Genomic DNA, 22,289 nt, shown 5'->3' with positions numbered 1-22,289 from the left:
GATGTTTTACTGGCCAAAATGAATTTCCAGGAATTTAAGAATTGAATAGAACCATTTTTTTAAATGTAATAATTTTGAGCAATAACAATAATTTCAAATGAGCCACTGTTGCAGCCATATTGGATGTAAAATGGGGAAATATTTTCATTTTAGATCAACCAGATATCATTAGAAATCTGTTGGGGATGGTGCCCTTATTGGATTTTAATTCAGGATCTATTGAATGTTATAGAAGTCCTTCAGTAAAAACCCCATGTTAATATGACCATCCATTTAGGAAGAGTAGCAATAAGATTTTCAAAATGGCAATCACAGCAGCCATATATTGGAGGTCGTGTTCATGCCATTTTAATTTAAAACCAGTTATATATCATAAAGAGTCTTCTGGTAAAAGCCAGATGACAATCTGACTTTCTGTTGATGAGAAGCAATGATAAAAAGATTTACAAGGTGTTCATATTGGATGTCAGATCAGCACCATTTTTATTTAGGACCAAGTATTCATCATAAAGTGTTTTCTTTTGAATTAGGATGCTGATATGATTTTAAATTCTGGATTAGTAGTGATAAAAGTTTAAAGACGGCTGCCATTGGGGCCATATTGGATGTCAGATCAGCACCATTTTCAGTTTGGACCATCATAAAAAGTCTTTAAGTTAAAATCATGTCAGCATGACTTTGCATTCAGGAGGAGTAACAATAACAAGATTTGTAACATGGCTGTCACTGCTGCCATATATGATGTCAGACTGGCATCATTTTCATATAAGACCAACTCAACATTATAATAAGTCTTTCAGTTAAAACTCCATGTCAATATGAATTTCCATTTAGCTGAAGTGGCGATAATATTTTCAATTTGGCTACAGAGGCAGCCATATTAAGATTGCAAATTGGCACCATTTTCATTTAGTAACAACTGGACTATGGGATGAATATGTGTGTAAAGTTTTATGGTAATTGTTCAAGTAGTTTAATAGGAATAGTGATGACAAACTTGTGTTAATGGATGGACAGCAGACAATCCCATAAGCTCCTCTAGTCTATGACCAGTAGAGTTAAAATTTGTGAATAGCGAATCTGACATGTGCACCAAGTGTCATAGAGATATCTTGAACATTTTTGAGTTATTCTCTGAAAACAAGTGTGAATGATGGATGGATGGATAATTAAAAAGATGATTAGAATATCTAATCTGCTATTCTAATATTTGTTACCAATTTTATTTGATATACAGTTCCATAGATTTTGAGTTTGCACTGAAAACAAATGTGCAGATGGATGGTCAGAAAAATGGACAAAATATAAAATTATTGAAACTAAAGAATGGCGAATACTGGTAGTAAAAGAAACATCTATACTACAATTGTTCATATGTTTACCAAGTTTCACTGAGAGCTCTTTAATGGTTTTGGATTTGTACACTGGAAATGAAAGTTTGAATGCTGGAAGGATTGATAATAATAATTGAAAACATCAAAAATACCAATATTGTAGAACTGTTTAATAACAAAAGATGCACCTACACTAGGCTGATACGTTTTGTAAAGATATCTTGAACAGTTTTGAGGTCTGCTATGCTGTTATGTATATTTGATTTAATTTAATTGTTTGTTTATTTTAAATTTTTTTATTCCGTTACATGCTATTGTTATTGTAATGTAACTTTGTTTACTGGATTTGACATTGTTCTGTTTGACCTGACTGTTAATTTTTTAAAATAAACAACTAATAATAGAACATTGTATCTAGTTCCTGACCTTGATTCAGAACCAGTGATACTTTTGGTAAATGACTTTTTGAAATTTTAAAAAAATTCTTTCTTAGAGTTAGAATCATTAAGTGGAATCAAGGCCATACCCGGATTACGTGACAAAGAGCATGTACCAAACTTCTAATTTTTCTAGAAGGTTGACCACATCCAGGAATCTGTTTTGCATCTTAAACTTGTGTATAACTGTTGTCTTTATAGAGATTGTTCAGTTGTGCCTTAACACTTGAAAAGTCAAGTTGTTTTATGTTGTGTCCAGTTTGGGCTAATTATTAAATTTTCCTCAAATTATTTTTGAATTTAAGTGATTCTTTTCCCTGGAAATACATAAGTGCTCCTACAAAATTCTTGGATGAAAACATTTATTGGAAGTTATACTGAATTAAAAACTGGAATAATATTTCCTATGAGTCAACTAGAAACTGTTGACATAACAGCACTTTGCAGGTTACAACAGACGTCATTTGTCTTCCATTTTTGGATTTCATTGGGATTCAAACTCAGTCTCATTCAGGACTTTTTATTACTAGGACTTCTATTTCTTAATTCTTGGATTATTTTTGGATTAGATTCATAAAACTGTAAGTTCTTTTTTCTCATTTTTCACTTGATATTCTAGGGAAATAAATTATTTGTTAAATTTTAGAAAGCTTTTTGTCTTCACTTTCTTCTGTTACATTTTGTAAGAGCGTAGACTTGTAACAATGCAAAAAAAAATGTGAATGATGGATGGATGGATGAAGAGACAAACACATGAAAACATTCAAAATAATGGAAAGAAAAATTGTGCATGGTGAAAGGCACATCTGTACTAATAAGTATACCATATTTCAGAGATCTCTTAAATGGTATTTGAATTTTGCTCCAGAAATTACAGTGTGGATAATGGCTAGATGGATAGACAAATGGACAAAAACATTAGTATTGAAATTCAAGAATTTTAAATAGAAAATTGCACATCTGGACCACTAATATAATATGTGTATGAATCTGGATCACAGTTCTAATGTGTACCAATATAGACTACCCTAGTATGTATGGCACTTGTACTTAAATCTACCTTGTCCTAAAAATAGACCATGACATCACTGTGTCTGGCTGCCACCATGTCGTTTTTGGACAAAGAACCGAGAGACACTTAGTAACATGTAGTCATTCATGACATCTAGGCAACAAAAAAAGTTGTTTTTATTTTAACTTCCCTCACTATGTAATGTTTTGATATATTCAACTATAATCAACCTCCTTTTGTATTGTTTTCAAATCTACGTTGAGTAAAACTCATTTATGTACACATTAAATTTAAAGGAATATATATATATATATATATATATATATATATATATATATATATATATATATATATATATATATATATATATATAGGGGGCCCTGAGTGGCCGAGTGGTCTAAAGCGCTCTCCATTACGGATCGCTGCCATCTCACCTCTGTCTGCATGGGTTTGAGTCCAGGATTTGGCCAGTGTGGATATGTGAGAAAGCTTGCCAGTAGCTTCTCATGGGTCGGTGGTTCTTCCCGGGTTCTTCCTCCACCATTAATGCATAGCCTATCGTGTGCTGAAAAATGGCGTTAAACCCTACAACAACAACTATATATATGTGTGTGTGTATGTGTCCCAAATGAATGCGTTGAAACCAATAATATTTATTTATATCTACTTTGTTTCATTTTCAGTTAGCTTGTGTGTGTACAATATGTATCATTTTAAGGGTACCTGTCGTCATTAGGGACAGCAGTTTTTGTACTGCTGTTTCCATCATTACATGCATACAGTTATACTTCCCGACAAAATGCAATTGTATATTTCTTTTAATTAAGAAAATGTATTATTCACATAGTATAAGTATAATCAATCAGTACTGCTCTTTTCAACACCATAACTCTAATGAACATAATGCATTCTTATGTTCTAAACTGTCATTCAAAATTACGATTTGTTTGTATAACAGACATTGAAATAAACATATAAATTTTATCTCCTCATTTCTTAACTTTGTTATGGATTAACACATCAGAATCAGAAATGGGTAATAAAATCACTAATGCATAATAATAAAAAAATAAAAAAAGAAAGCAAAAAAAACCTAAAGAAACATTGATACATTGTTTTTACATTTATTGAATATATACGCAACTTTTTTAGATTCTACATGCAAAATATCACATCAACTAAGCAGAATGTAATTTTATGAGCTAACAAAATATAATAGTCACTTTCCTACATACACCCCTCTCAATTTATATGCTAAAACACGAATCGCATATAGGAATACTTCATCAACATTATTTAAGGTGGGGGGGGGCAGCAGTTCCTTTGGAATTTTCATCTCAAAATATTCAGGATATATCTATCGGTGATGAAATTGCAAGCAATTTGTGTATTATACTGTTATATAAAGATTTATCGAATTTGATTTTATGATTCATACAGTCTGCATACTTAACCACCAATTATGTACCTAAATATTGGAATGCACATCTATATTCAAAAATGAACAAATTTAAGGCCTGGAACATTGTTTTCGGTAAGAACAATAATACTGAAAAAAGAAACTGAGTGCCATTATGTCGGTTCGCCTTGTCAGAATGGCTGTTTTTAGAAACTGATATCACTGCATGTGATGTTTCACACAGAGGTAAAAGGACAAGTGCTATACCAATCTAACCACTAGCCTAATAAGTGTACGAATCTGGACCACTTACATAATAAGTGACCAATCTGGACAACTAGTATAATATGTGTACCAATCTGGAGCACTAGCCTAATAAGTGTATGAATCTGGACCACTAGTATAATATGTGTACCAATCTGGAGCACTAGCCTAATAAGTGTACCAATCTGGACAGTTAGTCTAATATGTGTACCAATCTGGACTACAGTTCTGATATGTGTACCAATCTGGACCTATAGTCTAAAATGTGTACAAATCTGGACAATCTAATAAGTGTACCAGTCTGGACCAATAGTCCAATATGTGTACAAATCTGGACCGCTAGTCTAATAAGTGTACCAATCTGGACCCCTAGTCTAATATTGTACAAATCTGGACCAATAGTCTAATATATATGTGTTAAAATCTGGACTGCTAGTCTAATAAGTACCAATCTGGACCACTAGTCTAATATTGTACTAATCTGGACTACTAGTTTAATGTGTAACTATTGGACATCTAGTCTAATAGGTGTACAAATCTGGACCATTAATCCAATAAGTGTACCAATCTGGACCACAAATTTAATAAGTGCACCAATGTGGACCACTAGCCTAAAAAGTGCCCCACTCTGAACCACTAGTCTAATATGTGTACCAATCTAGACCACTAGCCTAATATGTGTACCAATCTGGACCACTAGCCTAATATGTGTACCAAGTTTCACCAAGACAACTTGATGGGTTTTGGAGTTGTGCTCTATTAACAAGAGTGACAGATGGATGGACTGACAGAATCAATTTTTATGCCCCCCACCAAATTTTATTGGGCTGGGATAATATTAGAAGTGGATTTTCAAAGTGCATAATAGGTATCTGTGACCTCCTTTGCACATTTTGATGACAAAACTGTTGTTGTCCAATTTCTGAGCCACTGTTGTATGTGAATTCATGAATTCCATTATAGTAAAAGAGTGCAATCAAAACAAAACAAATATAAAATATTGATGAGCAAATTTTATTATTCTATTCTAGACCATTTGTGACTTTTCATCTTGTAATGACATTTTCACAGATATGCAATAGGACATGGTATTTTAACACATCAGCATATCACAAATAATATAATTTATAATTATGTACATATATGAACACTACCGGTATGTATTGTAAAATATATACAGGAAAATATATACTATTTTTACTTTAAAATTCACAAATACTATTCTCAATAAAACTTCAAAATCAAAATTGCAAATACCACCATGAATCACTTCCTCAGAAGAAGAAAAAAAAAAAGGCCTCCAAGCCATATTTGTAAAAATTAAAGAGATTTCATTGGGCATTGGCTCTCAAAAATATAAGGGAAAAACTATCGTCATATATATTATAAATATATTACTAATGACACATTTATAATTACTGGAAGACACAAATTTGCCAATATAATAACATAATGCACTGAAATAATAATTGAAACATCATCGGGAACTCAAACACACGTGTATTAATAATATCCATCATAACAAAACATTCAATGTCCTTTTGAAAATACATTTATTGGGAAAACGTTTTTAAAAATTGGCATGTACTTCTATAGAAACACAAGGATATTATTGGAATTTTAGAAAAAAGAAAGGGAGAATCAAAAGAGTACATGAATTTTATAAGGGTTTATGCTATATATAGGTATGGGAATGGCTGGGAGGCCAGTCTATGCTTTCACTTACAAGCTTTACTCAATACAGTATCACAACACAAGTCAATATTACTTCATACACAAACATATCTAATAAGGCAGAATGCTATTCATTTTGTTGCCAAGGTCACTGAGTGAAAAGAAAAATGGTTTCTGCACAACATTCTTTGACTAATTTTTGTGAATGGCTTGCACTCAATGTAATTGTCATGCTCGTTGTAAGTTTGATAAGAAAATGATGCTTTCTGCACATTAAGTTTAGTTCATGACAGTATAATACATGTAACATTTCTCCTAAATCAACCATACCACACTAATGCCAGCATAGAGGACTATTAAACATGGGGCAGCTTTAAAATGTGCCATTCATGGTATTTTTATTACATTATCATAATTAATTCTGTCCTTTCATTTCTGTACAGAAAACTTGTATTCCTATAGGCATTGAACAAACATGTACACGAAAGTCTTCAGAAAAACTATTTTTCATACAAACACAAAAGTAATGTATGAAAAATAACAGACAATAATAATGCACATTTGTTTAGAGGTGTAATAGGACCTACTTGACCTAAGTGACCTAAAAAGTTATATTTGTACTTAATGTGACCCTGATCTGGATCTATATGTGGTTGGTGTATTATACATGAGCAAATACTCTTTGGTGTAGATTTACATATAAAAACACAGGTGAATTGCATTTTTTTACCCATCACCCTCTGTACAGTGGTCCCTCACCATAAAGGACCTTAGTATAACATGTGCCCTCATATAAACTGGGCATGAACATGGAACCTATTATTGGAATAAATGTAGATACATATACAAAACTAATCAAGCATTCCCGACAAGCACTTGGATTGGCTAAACAATTAAATCATGTGACTAGAAAAAAACCTTACATGAACTACTGCTTTTCCATGTCTCTATATTTAGTCAGGGATATTTAGTATACAATTGTTCCATGTTTATTTAGTCAAGGACATTTAGTATACACATTTCCATGTTGCAATATTTAGTTAGGGACATTTAGTATATACATTTCCATGCTGCTATATTTAGTCAGAGACAATTACTATACAAAGTTTCCAAGATACAAAATCAAGGAAACTGATTTAAATCAAATGGGTGTTTTGCTTAAAGAAAAAATGCAAAATAAATTTAAAATTAGCATTAATGTATTCAATTTTTTTTGTGAATAGAATTGATTAAAAAGTAGAATTTTATGGGAAAATAAACTTCATCTGCTTCATCCCAATTATAGTATTACCAAAATGTCCACAATTCAAGTACTACCGGGTAAATGACTGGATTCAAAATAGGGCATATCATGTACATGTCAGGCCATAGGAATGAGGCATCTCTCCATAAATAAAATAGCAAGGGTTCCACATCTTGAAATAAAAAGGAGATTATCAAGGCTCTTTCCATCTTTACTTCTAAAAGATTTCTCTCATTCCCGAAAAAGTCAAGGTACTGGTCACATGTGACACAACTACCCTCATAAAACCCAAAGATGAAGGAAATGTGTCCAATAGAGAAAATTTCCAGCTCAAAAACACTGTGCAACTCTCAGATATAATACTTCATAAAATTTCTGGTTCAATTTTTACTTTGAAAATTTTCACTCAGTTTCTAGCCAGTACCAAAGGTTAAAGATTATCTCATGCAGCTAAAATTGCATGAAAGTTCACACATACTGTTTCAAGATCTCCAAAATGATGTATTGGTGTTAACCTGAGCAGTTTCCAGATTCCCCTCATGATATATTGACTTGTAGTCATGTGCCCTTCTTGTCTGCCCTGACAATATGCTGCAACAGCTGGTCCACTGTGTTTTAATCTCTTGGGCTTGTCTACCAAAAGGTCAAGTAGGTCAATGAGCTATGACCATTGTGGCCAAATTGGGGCTATCAGGAGGAGCAGAGAAGTGGCAATCCTGACTTGGTTGAGCACCTGTGAAAATACTTTGAAAGATGGGAAGGCATATGTGTACAGTTGATACCACTATCAAATGAAAGTGTCCAATAACCAGGTCCTCTGATTTGGTACTGGACACATAAAGACGGAACTGTTGTTCAGTCGCATAGCAAAGAAGTCCACTAAGGGTCTCCATCACAGTTCAAAAACTGAATCTGCTCTATCTGGTGCGTATATCATTAAGTCCCCATCTAGACAGGCTGTCTGCCTGAATATTCATTTTGCTGGAACATGGCAGAGTTGGAGATTTATCTTCTCTGTAGCTGCTCATTACAGAAGGTTTCAGATTTCCACAAAAAGAGAAGGTAAATAATTACTTCCCTGAAATGTGTTTTGAGCCAACAATAACATAAAGATGCATTATGAGAGTGAAACATTTGTGTATGTCTAGAAACAATGCCTACATTTTCATGTTCTTTATGTAACTACCTTTCTTGAATCTGATACATCAGTGTACAGAAAGGAGTAGGGTTCAGGGGTGTGAATTGGGAATCCAGTCAGAAACCAGTCCCAATTTAGCCAGCAACACAGGTGGTGGTAAAAGCCAGATCCTGGAGGGCTCTGAGCTGATTGGGTCATTGTACCACCATCAGTTTGCTAGCTTAGGAAATGGGACAGACATGTCTCCAAAAGGAAACTAATTCTGTGGCCGCATTCAGTATTCCCCAGAAGAGAGAGCTAATGGTAAGTCAACAACAAGGTTTTGTACAGAAGACCTGTTAAGAGTGAAAGAATTTGGTTGTTTGCTGTTATGGACTTAATGCCATTTTTAAATACATGACAGGCAATACATGATGGCTAGTATTAATGGTGCAGGAAGAGTGCAGGAAAACCCAATGAAGAACATGGGACCCATAGGCGACAGGATTCGGTCTGTCGTATTCAGTGGAATGTGAACCCTTCCAAGGCTTGTTAGGAAATTCATCCCAGCATACATGAAGTCCTGAGAAGGGATGAGATCCTACTTCTCTTGGTTGGGGATAAAACTAAGACAAGTCACCAATGATCAACAGAGGAACAGAGCCTTCAGAAGAGAATCTCGGTGGACATTGTGCATCAAAACAGTCATCAAAATACTGGAGGATGGAGATCCCTAAAAGCCTCAAATGGGCTGCTATTACCCAATTACCCTGGTAAAGACGCTTGAGGCAGAGGTAAGGCCATACCGAAGAGCTTGAAATTGAAATACATACCAGGGTTGAGACAAAACAAGAGGTATTTTCTGTGTGGTGGAAAGATGGAGATGTAAAGGTACACATCCTGAAGATCTCTATAGATCACCCAGTTGCAGGGCATTATGGCATTTCTGAACAAGGTGGTAGTCTCCAACTGGAAGCATTCTACCTCCATAAATCTGTTTCAAGTGCAAAGGTCAATTATGAGTGAAAACCTTCTGCCTTTTTTCAACACAAGAATGAATAGAAAGCTGGAATTTATTTGTTTTCTATCCTGCACTCTTTCACAGAAGGATGTGTACTCTTTAACTAAGCAAATTTGGACTGGTGAAACAATATGGGGGTCTATGTCCATGATGCCTGACCAAAACCCTGAAAAGAGGGTTAGATAAGCACCCACCAGAATGCTGGGAAGAGGAAAATGCTGCAGAAAAGAGGGTGCAACAACCTGGGGCCCACCCCTCCCTCTTTTGGGGAAGGAGAAGGTCCTTTGGCCTCTGATAGTCTCACCTAGTAAATGACACACAGGATGGAGCTCTGAACTAATGCTGCTTATGAGACTGTTGTGGTTGCACCTGCTTGAAAAACTTGGAAGAAGATCCCATAGGGTGGTCAGGGTGGTTGTGCTTCTTGGTCGAATTCAACAGACCCAGATTCACTGCTTGGTCCCTAAAATTTTGTGATGATACAGAGAGGAAGAGACCTCCAAAGAGTGTCTCTGCCTCAAGTAGTACAACCCATAAAGACCAGCAAGACCTTAGACATCTCCTAGGCAGTATCCCAGCAGAAGTGAAACTTAAGTGCCCCTGAGGACAATGATTCCTCCTTCATGTGACTGCAGGAATCTACTGAAAAGAGATCGGCATGTGAGGTGATCATCCCCAGGATACAGGCCTTATGCTCCATGGCCTCCAAGACTTTTACTGTGAGGTACGTCTAGGCCCTAGCCAATATCCCCACTTGGGATGTGCCATAGTCCAAGGAGGGGAGGGGGGGGTCTTAGTCTTAAAGAGTCAAGCTAGTGAATGAATTCAATAGTTGAAGCAGAGACCAGATGCTCAAGCACAGATTGGGGACAGACCATACCTTCTGCTGCAGGGTGAACTCCTGGCTCTGAGAAGACTTGTAAGCTCCCTGACTATCACAGATTGCAGGAGCAGCAGAACATCTGAACGAAAGAAGGCCCTAGAAATTGCCTCCAAACTGGAGAATCTTCTTGTCCACAGTGCCAGATGGCTTACGATACAAGTCTGGGAAAAGTGGTAAACTTAGTTCACTGCCTTATCGACTGTTCAAACGTCCTCTTCCAACACCTCATCAGACATGTGGGAAGGAACAGGGGAAGGAAATGTTTGCCAGGGTTATTCTGGGAACTCATTTCAGTCCACCATGATGGAAAGGGCATCACTTTTCTGAGCCTGCTCCCAAGGCAAGACAGGACTGTCCTTCCAAGCATTTCTCTCGAGAGGGAAGCATCAAAATCGGGTTTCTGTTCTCCCATAAGTGCTCATAGGAAGCGATGTGTCTAACCCTACTAACTGCCTTGACTGCTGATCCCTTCTCAACCATCTAAAAGGAGAGTGTCAGCCCCCCCCCCCCTTTGTTGGAAAAATCAATGGGTGATTGATGGTGCAGGTCCATGACCTGTCATGTCTGCCATACTTTTAAACCAAGGTAGGAGCATCCATGAAGTTGGGGAAGGGGGGTAATTAAAAACTCATTACCCAGTGGGGGGTGTGTGCCAATCTAATCCCTAGCCCTAGCCCTGCAAGTACAACCTAACTCTCTGTCCCAATTGGTGTTAGATCAAGTAGTAACAAAGGGATTGGGGAGGGAGATTATTAACCTGATTCCCATGTGCCAGACCAATAATCAAAACCCAATGACAAGTGAGATCAATGCCTGGCCAATGAACAATCTGGTGACATATCTAATAGACATACTCACTCGAGATTCTATCAGAGCAAAATTGCAGCTCTTTCCTCTTGGAAAGGTGAGATTTTCTCATGGGAAGGTACCTCTGTCAGAGGAAACCAACTTTAAGAGGGTGCTGCTTGCCCCTAACCTGGAACCTACCCTCAGGCATTATTTTCCTTTGTGATGGGCCAAGATCAATCACTCACTGGCACTGACAACTTCATAATGAACATCTGGGATCTGTGGCCTTTGGGCAATCTATGAACCTTGCAGATTACATTTCTGTGTGTGTATGAGATTTGGATTATTAACATAGCTTTTAACAATTTTTCAGTCATATTGCTACAATGCCTGCAGTGTGGCAGTTTATAGTGATGTCTAGCACTGGGGCATCATGCCGTAGACACATAGCATGATGTCCCACCCAGTCACATTATCCTGACACCAGGCCAACCAGTCCGAACACTAACCTCTTAATACTGAATGCCTAGCAAGGCACCTGTTAATACCATTTTTATATGTCTTTGGTATGACTCTGCCAGGGTTCGAACCCGTGCCCTCCTGCATCTGAGACAGACACTAACCACAAGGCCACCAGAGCGGTCCCATTAAAAGAGAGAAAATCAGAAAACATGACATCCAAGAACCCAAATGGGATGGACAAGAATTACCTTGGTGGTAGAACTAAAAAGGGGACAAAATGTTTTAAAATTAACATAGAAAAAACTCAAATAAAGCAAGGACTGTGGAGATAAACATACATTTAACACAAAAAGGTATATGATTGGCCTAGAAGACATTACAAGATGACAACGAACATGAATATAAATGAGGGATGTACTACACAAATAGTCCAATGGAAAAAGAGAAATATACTTTGTATCTTGGCTATGACTAAGGACTCAGACTGGTATCATGTTCATCTCAATTCTGGCCTTCCAATACTAATCGGAGGAGGGAATATTTAGCTTGCACCAGGGACCTGGAGTCTTGGAAAAGGAAAGCAATGCAACTGTAGTAGGTATTGTATTAATTCTATTAAAGTAAAAATCATTCAGAAATTTTTATTCTAATGTTAACTCCCTCAATACAAAATATAGTCTTTCATTTTAAAGGCTGCTAAAACTAAGTGGATCAGGAATGTAAAGGTTACAAATAGTGTATCAGGAATTTAAAGGTTACTAACAGTGGATCAGGAATTTACAAGCTACTAAAAGTATGTGGATCAGGAATTTAAAGGTTACTAAAAGTGGATCAGAAATTTACAAACTACCAAAAGTATGTGGATCAGGAATTTAAAGCCTACTGAAAGTGGATCAGGAATTTAAAGGCTACTAAAAGTGAATCAGGAATATAAAGATTAAAGGATGTGGATCAGGAATTTAAAGATTACTAAAAGTATGTGGATCAGCAATTTAAAGATTACTAAAAGTATGTGGATCAGGAATTTAAAGGACACCAGATAAAAAAAAATGTTATCAGTGCATCACCCACTATGTTTGGAGATTCTTGTCAATGAATATCAAAAACAACAACACTGAAAAAAAATTGAACATGGTAAAACATGAAAAATACAAGTGTAATGCTTCAACCACAATAACATTTTTCTTCACGATAGTATGCAAATGTACATGAATATTTGTTATGCATCATTTTTAGTTTCATAAACTGCAGAACAGTCACACCTGTCTTTAGAAGCCATCAATGGGAAAGCCACTGACCTCTCAACACAAGTGATCTCTGAATGTTGGTTTAACAAGCAAACTTGGTTTTTGAAGATATACAATATGCCAATTATTATTATCATTATTATTATATTATTATTATTGTTGTTGCTGCTTCTAATACTTTAATAAATTTTCTTCTAAATAAGTCTTCAATTTATATTCTTAAAAGATTTAAAATTCCTTTTTGAGAACATTTTTCAAACAATTAGCATAATTTCATATTCAAAGTATTCACCATATAAATTTCTCTTCTGAAATTCCAGTGGAAAAGGGTTTAATTTAACAAATTTATTCAAACTTTCCCTCTATTTCTAATACAATATAGACCAGGTGGCCATTAATACAAAGGTGACCCTTATGACAGGTTTGACTGTATTCAAGGTATTCAAAAATTATCCCAAAGTCAAACTTTCAATTTACAATTACTGTAACATACATATTTCCTCAATGGTAATCTTGAATTTTTCAAACTACATTGAAAATAAAGGTTTGGAGTCAAGAGTCACAGTGATTTTATTTACATTGTACAACCTTTACTTCAGGATTTTATGACCCTTATCAAGGGACTTTTAGGACTGTACTATCCATTTCAAGGGATTTTTGAAGCACAACTTTATGAGGAAAAGACAAGTCAAGATAACCAGAGAATCTTACATGAGTGATCATTTCAAATGAAATTAACAAGACACATCAAATAATTCAACTTTTGTGAGCCTTGGCATGCAACGAAAGGCTCAAATTACATATCAAGTTTCAGAAATTTAATTTTGACAGGAGCACAAAGATTCTGTGTATTACAGTATGTAAAATAGTGACTGGACCAAAACTCAGAACATTATAGTGAAATGACTTTGAAATATATTTAGATGCTTTGGTCATTACACCTTTTCTTTGCATGATAACATAATGTGATGAAGTGTTATTACACGTTTTACATATATATATTCAATTATGATACAGGTATATTTGGTTCCACTCTACTGCTATCAAATACTTCTGAAAGCAGGACAGGTATAAGCTGAAGATATCCCCAAGCACAATGAAAAGAATGTTGGCATACCTCTGTGCTACTTTCATGTAACTGTGAATGAAAGTTATTTATCACCGAAAAAATGTGCTGCTTAACACAGCCAGCTGATCGAAAAAGCTGCACCAATGTACTTGATAAAAGAAACGGCTGCCCCAATGTACCTAATAAAAGAGTTTGATTCAGTCCAAAGTACACTTCCTTTAGTACTTACATGGAAAATGAATTTTACCAGAGTAGACAATTTTAACTTTCAAAAGTGAAATAAATGAATTATAGAATATAAAGCAAATGAAAGAAGTGATCATTTGGTTTTATCCAAGTTAAACTCTGGAAGTAAAAAAAATGATCAAGCAGAGCATGCCATACTTTGAGAGATGAACGTCTGAAGAAAAGCTAGGATGCATCCTCTATAACCCAAATTATGCACTTCACTTATTCATCAAAATAAAGAGAATTAAGAGTTATTTTAACAATACAAAATATATACAAAGTCTTTGTTATAGAGTTCTGAATAACAAGGGATTCATTTAAAAAGAAAAATCAAATCCTGTGCAAAACAGCAAACTGTAGAGTGGAACCTAAACATAAATAACACTGTAGTCATGTGAAAATAGATAAAACCAATCACAGAAACTGCTATTTATATACTTAAAATGTGGGCTGGAAAAAATCACAGTCCAATTGATCTTTGCAGCTTAAAACATTTACGAGCAAGAAATATGTTCCTTAACTTGTCAATAATCTGAAATGCATTATCAAGGAAAAAATACTGTAATTTGTATAATTCCATGAAATTGTCCATTAAAGTTAACTGATGATTTTAATGGTTCTTTTGACCATGAAAAGGCTCCAACCACAAAGTACATGAGCATGCAAATGATGGCCATGCGAATGTTCAGGCAACAGGGAAATAATGCATCATCACAGAGAAAGCACCTTATACTGAGATTTCCGCCATCTCACTGTAGATAAAAGCCATTATATTTACCTAATAAAAACAAAATGTAAGAAGGATGTTCGTACAAAAAACTACACACATACACAATACACTGTGATGCATATATGCATTAGGTCCAGACAGACATGAACAGATGCCCATGACTTCTTACATAAATGCACTCTCTCAGCATAATGTCCTTCATTATAACATGGTTCCTTTCGTAAGGCCCTTCCTTATAACATGGTTCCTTTTATAAGGCCCTTCCTTATTACAAGGTTCCCTTTATAAGGCCCTTCCTTATAACATGGATCCTTTCATAAGGCCCTTCCTTATAACATGGTTCCTTTCATAAGGCCCTTCCTTATTACAAGGTTCCTTTCATAACGTCCTTCATTATAACATGGTTCCTTTCATAAGGCCCTTCCTTATAACATGGTTCCTTTTGTAAGGCCCTTCTTTATAACAAGGTTCCTTTTGTAAGGCCCTTCCTTATAACATGATTCTTTCTATAAGGCCCTTCTGTAGTTGTAATAAACAACTTAAAACTGTATAAACTGCATATGAACTGCACATTTAAGAAAAATATCTATTACAATGAAACATTAATTACCTATGAAGGGAGCATTTTGGAGTCCAAAATGCATGTTTTTGGCATAAATTTGCAATAAAAAAGTTTATTTGCTCTTGAGTCTGGTAAGTAAGGCAGAATGCGTGACCATTTATTTATAAATCTAATGGGCAAATTAACATTAGATTAATTTTCACTTTAAAACAGAAGAACTTCATTTTTTGTGAACAAACATTGGCTGTACAGTGCTGGGTAAAATGAAAAACCCTCAAAATGCATAGCCCAGCATTTACATGAACAATGTTCTTTAAAACATCCAAGACCTTCTCAGCTAGGAAATCACAATGGGACACATTCTAGGGAAAAAAGATTGTCTCAGTTAGTCACATTTTACAAAATACAGTAGGATGCATCGGGCCATTCTACATCCTCAAGTCTTTAAACAACATTTAAGACAAGGTAATTACACTTAACTCCAGAGCAGTGTTTTCAATTTTGGACCACACTTAGCCAAGAACAACAGTGTGTATATGTCTGTGTGCCAAGATCCATAAACCATATATCCAGTGGTTAAGAGGTGCAACAGTAAAAAACTGCAGGGATTTTAAAGCCTGTAATTACTTCCAACCAAACTTTAAAATTAACAAACAGAAAAATTAAAAGTATAATGATTTCAAAGATTATGTCAGCTATATTATTTGTTCTTGTTAGTCACCTACAAAATTTCTTAATCTGTTCTTTTTTTTTTACATAGTTTTTATATTGCTGAATATAAGAATGATGCCTCACATTTCTATATACACTGCTCCCCTATTTTAGCAGGCCCTATTACCTTGCAAGCAGGCTTATAAAATAAAAGGCACGTGTGAATCCCTTTTTATTTATCTAAAAGGAAATGAATTAAATATTAGTTCCTATTTGCTTCACATTTAAAAATCATGATCAAACTTGGTTAAATGAAAGCTTGATTTAATGAAAGTTTTATTACTCAAAAATGCATTCAGTGCACTGATATCTGGAATCAATTTAATTAAATGTGCTTATTTTAAAAAGAAACTGGCCATAAATTAAATAGTTGTTAGTTTGCCTATTACCAACTGACCTGACTAATACTCTGCAACCCAACATTTTGTGTAGTCTGGTATCAACCCTCTCCCCCTCACCTCGCCAAAAATATATGACCATTAATTTTGTATAGTACGTCCCTTATCCCAATTTAGGGTTTATTCTAGGCTATGCCCTTTTGCCAGTGACCTTTTTTCTATCTTTTAAAACAGACCCAAGAAAATAAGGATAAAATAATATTGTTGATTTTAGACTCAAATGACTGCATCCAGTGCTTACTGAATAGAAGACTTATTGCCTGAAGAATAAGGCACGTTTCATTGACTGACAGAAATGTCTTGTTGATTTTGATTAGCATGAGTACCAACTGAGAGCACCTGATACATGGTTATTTATAAAATCTTAAGCAAATAAGCTGCTCCATTTTTGTCTCAAAATTTCTAAAATAAGTCCTTTATAAAAAGGGAATGGTTAAGGCTCACAACAGGATAGGCTGATAATGATCAATGTGTTCAGGTCAGTAATTTATTAATCTCTAGAATATTCAATTTTCCAGTATTATATACTTTGATTCAGCCACAGTCAGCCATACTAGTGTGCATATTTTCATACAACTTCCTTGTCAACCAAAATAACCATCATCAGAACAGTGGATACAGTTACTGTAATAGACATGGAAACTGTAGAAAATTGTACTGCACTGTGACTCTACAAAGACTGATTCAAAACACAAAATGTTTGAATGGTGAATATTTATTGCAGTAATTAATCACTCCACAATACAAGAACCTCTAATAATATGCGTTTAAATTTCTTGAATAATAAGAAACAGGTCATGGTATCTGCAACCCCTGCTGTTTCTAAATGACCTAACTTTTATCTGGAAGTGACCACTGGGCCCCACATTTTCTATTTCTGTAAAGAATGTTGCCAAATGATTGGGCACTTTGCACTTTCATTTATTTGTCTTTTTCAAAGCATTTAGGAAGGCACATGCTGTGTGCAAAAGCCACTCAGACTAACATATTAGATTGAAAACTAAATACCCCAAAAGAGACCTGGGAAAACATCCCTGAAAATTGCTAACACTTGCTCCCCCACCCCAACTGTTAACCAAAACCCTGGGTCTCACTTGCCATCTCATGCAGCAGTTGATGTTTATGGACCTCATCGAGTGTGAGTTACTAAACATATATATATTCAATCTTTAAGGCCATGGTGGGGGTTTCTGGAAAGCCCTGAGCAGTTATCTAACACATACCTAATGTTTACAACAATGGCCTCGGTGATATCACATTAGCTGCCTCCATCTCTGACCAGCTGAGCAAAAGAGACAACACATTATTTCAACAACAAACTAACATCAGGAATGTTTGAAAAATGTATAATACAAAACAAGCAATATTGCAACAAGAACAAATAATAGAAATGCCATTAAGGAAATGCTCCACCATCGAATGCCACAATCAGCACCATCAATCTTTTTCTTAACTGGAAGAGGCTGAATAGATTTATTTGTTAACACAGATATGACTTCGTCCAGCGAATGTCTATCGCTTCGTGTTGAGTTTTGAATTTTAGCTAAGTCATTATCCTTATTTTTCAGAAATTCTCGGATCTCCTTTCCCTGACTTTGAACCGATTTGTTGGTGCTCAGGGTCCTAATAAGAAGGCGTTGCTTTTCTGGATCACTGAGATCATTTGAAGCATCAGAATCGTAACTGTCCCTGGCAAACGCCATCCCTCCCTCTTCCTCCTCACTTCCACTCTCTCTACACACAGCACCATTTGAATATTCTTGCAAAGATCCACTGTCAGAGCTTGTAGGACCTAACTTACTTTCTACAACAAATTCTGTTAGGAAGGAATACCTCTTTACTGGAACCTTTATTCTTCGAAGAGCATAGAATTCCTGGTCCTGGATGAGCTTATTTACCCTCTTCAGTTCAAATACCTGTAATTAAAAATGAAACATTGAAAAAAAAATCATAGTATTATGTTGGAATATGTTTTAATTAAAAGCCAACTGTACAAGCTTCTTAAGCAAAGGACTGAACATAACAGGTACTTAAAAAAATTATATTTATTTCATCTCAAATAAAATCTTATCTCATAAAATAATTGGACGTTTCACATAAATATGGATATACCAAGGATGGAAACTTTACTAATGAACAGTAACAAATTTAGTCCTTCTTAAGAGACCATCACGCTACATTCATAATTTGCTCTTCCAACCAAAACCTTTCCCTCAGGCAATGTTAATTTCAAAGGCATGATCATGTTGTAACTCTAGTGACCCGATAGCACTTGATTTCAATGAAATGATCAATGTTATATTTTGAAAAGTGTAAAACTTCCTGAACAGGTTATGGAACATATGTAGCCCATGTTTTGTATGGATGTGATATGTACAGAGATGTAGAATGAGTTCAGGCCAAAACTTGAGCATGGCATCAAATGCCTATATAAAAAAATTAAATTCAATGAAATGAGCCATAAACTGACTCTTAAAGTACATAAAATTATCAATTCCATACTCAATACAAATATTTTCCTCAAAGGCTAAGGGTGAGTGTTTTTGAAGAATTACCTGCCCCCTGTAAAATTCTAATTGACCCTGAAGATATATTATCACTATCTCAAACATGTGAACCTTGAAGAGACTGACCTCTACAGGCCAAAAAGAAAAATTTCCAGAACATCAAGGCAAGACTAATCCTTACTTTTCACTGCTGAAAGTTGAAGTGATCTAGGAAATTCTTCAGCAATGAAAACATTTTCAAATTTGAGCTGAGGCTGACAGACTGGCAACATTTCCATTTAGAATCAACAAGACATCATATGAAGTTGGTAACCCCACATTGATATATGACTTTCAATTTTGAAGGAATAACAATGAGAAGATTTTTAAGATGACTACAGTGATGGCCATATCTGATATTGGACTGGTTTCATTTCCATTTTGGACCAACCAGACATCATAAAAAGTCTTTTGTTGAAAACACAACTTCTAGGACAAATAGCTATAACAAGATTTTCAAGATGGTCATTGTGGTGACCATACTGGAAGTCAGATCAGTACAATTTTCATTTACGAACATCATATGACATCTTTTCAAGAAAAACCAATGCTGATATAACCAATCATTCAGGATTCAGGGGAAGCAGAGATAAGATTTTTGAGATGGCCACTACAGCAGCCATATTTGATGTCTGGGCAGCACCATTTTCTCCAGGCACAACTAGATATCATAAGAAGTCTTCTGGTGGAAGCCCCGTGGCAATATTACTTCTTGTTCAGGAGATGTAATGATAAGATTAAAGATGGTCACTCAACTAGCATTTTGGAAAAGAGGTAAGCACCATTTTCATTAGGACCATAAAAAGTCTTCTGGTGAAAACCCCATGTCAATATAATTTTCCATCAATATGATTGTATGTTTAGTACCAAAATATTTTATGCTTTAAAATTTAAATTGTTGTTGTTGTTGTTGTTGTAGGGTTTAACGCCATTTTTCAGCATAAGATAGGCTATACAAGGTGGCCAGTATTCATGGTGGAGAAAAAACCACGGAAAGAACCACCGACCCATGAGAAGCTACTGGCAAGCTTTCTCACATACCAACATAGGCCAAACCCGTGACTTGAACCCATGCAGACAGAGGTGAGATGGCAGTGATCCATAACAATGAGTGCTTTAGACCACTTGGCCACAATTTAAATTGTACTTCAACAACAATTTGTGTCTGTTTCTGTTCACTTACATTTTAATTCCATTGCAATTAAAGCAATGTTATTTTTATTTTAGATAGTACAAATTTCATCTCTGAAAATCAATGGTTTTGTTCATGTTACTGTAAGGTGGTCACATAACTAAAAGGAAGATACCTTAGCCATATTTAACTGAGATCAGCTACTAGCAGTTGTGTCTGATAGGACAAAAATAATGATCAAAACAGTTTTGGGAGTAAAACATGTTCTTCAATATTACTTACCAATCACAATATGTTAAGAGCACATCCACAACATGTATCTTCCTAATCCAGCTTGTTTTGCAACAGCTAAAATGTTACCTAATTGGCATGGTGGAAGTCAGATGATAGTGGTCTCCCCCTGGATAGAGGGACTATTGCCAAATTCAATAAATTCAGTTACTTCAGCAAATGTGCATGTTCTTACAGGGATGTAATGATGAAGAGGGTGCAGGAGGGTGTAACTGTATTATGATAAGATAAATATTACTGAAGAAACATAATGGCATGCCATCATAATATATTAAGAGAATAGATATGAGGAGGAGGAGGGAATTACGCCCCTAATACTCCAGTGTTGACCCTGTCTCCAGTCTTAACTTTGAGCATCGTGCAAAATACACACTAGGGTTAATAAATGGCATATACACAGACATGTCCTGGAGAAAACATTTTACTCCTGCAAATTTAGCGGAAGTTGAGTATCTATTTTTGCTGTTAATCTGCTTAATGACCTGATATTGTAGTGAGTTTCATAGACAATACACCAAGCCAGACTTAGCCCTTTCCTATATAAGGTCTCTGATGTACAATATATATAAACTCATCTCTAACTTCCAAATCAAGTCTTGGATGATGTCATTCAGGAAGCAGTTGTGTTTGTATGCTATTTCATTTGGTCACAACCCCAACTTTACAGGGGGCCCCGAGTGGCCAAGTGGTCTAAAGCGCTCTCCGTTACGGATCACTGCCATCTCACCTCTGCCTGCGTGGGTTCGAGTCTCGGATTCAGCCAATGTCGGTATGTGAGAAAGCTTGCCAGTAGCTTCTCGTGGGTTGGTGGTTCTTTCCGGGTTTTCCCAGGTTCTTCCTCCACCATTAATACTGGCCACCATGTATAGCCTATAGTGTGCTGAAAAATGGCGTTAAACACTAAAACAACAAAAACCAACTTTACAGCCAACATGTGCCAAAAAAATGTTCTTAAAGCAGAGTGGATAACCAATAGCATTGAGGATGACAGAGTGGATAACCCACAGCATTGAGGATGACAGAGTGGATAACCTATAGCACTGAGGATGACAGAGTGGATAATCCATAGCATTGAGGATGACAAAGTGGATAACCCATAGCACTGAGGATGACAGAGTGGATAACCTATAGCACTGAGGATGACAGAGTGGATAATCCATAGCATTGAGGATGACAAAGTGGATAACCCATAGCATTGAGGATGACAAAGTGGATAACCCATAGCATTGAGGATGACAGTAGATAAGCCATAGCATTGAGAATGACAGAGTGGATAACCCATAGCATTGAGGATGACAGAGTGGATAATCCATAGCATTAAGGATGACAGAGTGGATAACCCATACCACTGAGGAGGATGGAGTGGATAACCCATAGCATTAAGGATGACAGTGGATAATTCATAGCATTGAGGATAACAGTGGATAATCCAGAGCAATGAGGATGACAGAGTGGATAACCCATAGCAGTGAGGATGACAGAGAGGATAACCCATAGCATTGAGGATGACAGAGCCAGAGCTGAAATACTGTTCTTTTCCTGCTTGTGTCCAGACAAAACAAGAGCTCCCTCCTCCTCCTCTGAGCAGATACATTTTATTTTGCTCTAGGTAGCACTCAAATCTCCTTTCTTTGTTCTGTAGATGCACCCAAGGTGAAAGGTCCAAGAAATCTAGAGGTATCAAGACCAAGGACAGATGTCCCATGAGTAAGTGCAGGAATCATGGCAATGAGAGCAGGG

General features: G+C 35.8%; 1 protein-coding gene across 1 annotated transcript in view; it reads right to left on the bottom strand.

Annotated features, from left to right (window-relative positions):
• Positions 1-3,585: 3,585 nt before the first annotated feature.
• LOC149800649 (lysM and putative peptidoglycan-binding domain-containing protein 3-like) overlaps positions 3,586-22,289 on the bottom strand; it is a 32,467-nt gene continuing 13,763 nt past the window's right edge. Inside the window, exon 2 of the mRNA XM_089954660.1 lies at positions 3,586-18,496. Coding sequence (XP_089810786.1) covers positions 17,906-18,496 — 591 coding nt within the window. The 3' untranslated portion in view covers positions 3,586-17,905. The remainder of the gene's footprint in view (positions 18,497-22,289) is intronic.

This window comes from Sinohyriopsis cumingii, chromosome 4 (assembly GCF_028554795.1).
Source record: "Sinohyriopsis cumingii isolate HCF-2022 chromosome 4, ASM2855479v2, whole genome shotgun sequence".
NCBI classification, from domain to species: domain Eukaryota; kingdom Metazoa; phylum Mollusca; class Bivalvia; order Unionida; family Unionidae; genus Sinohyriopsis; species Sinohyriopsis cumingii.
Note: the sequence above shows the minus strand (reverse complement) of the source record. Positions and strands in the feature narration are given on the sequence as shown.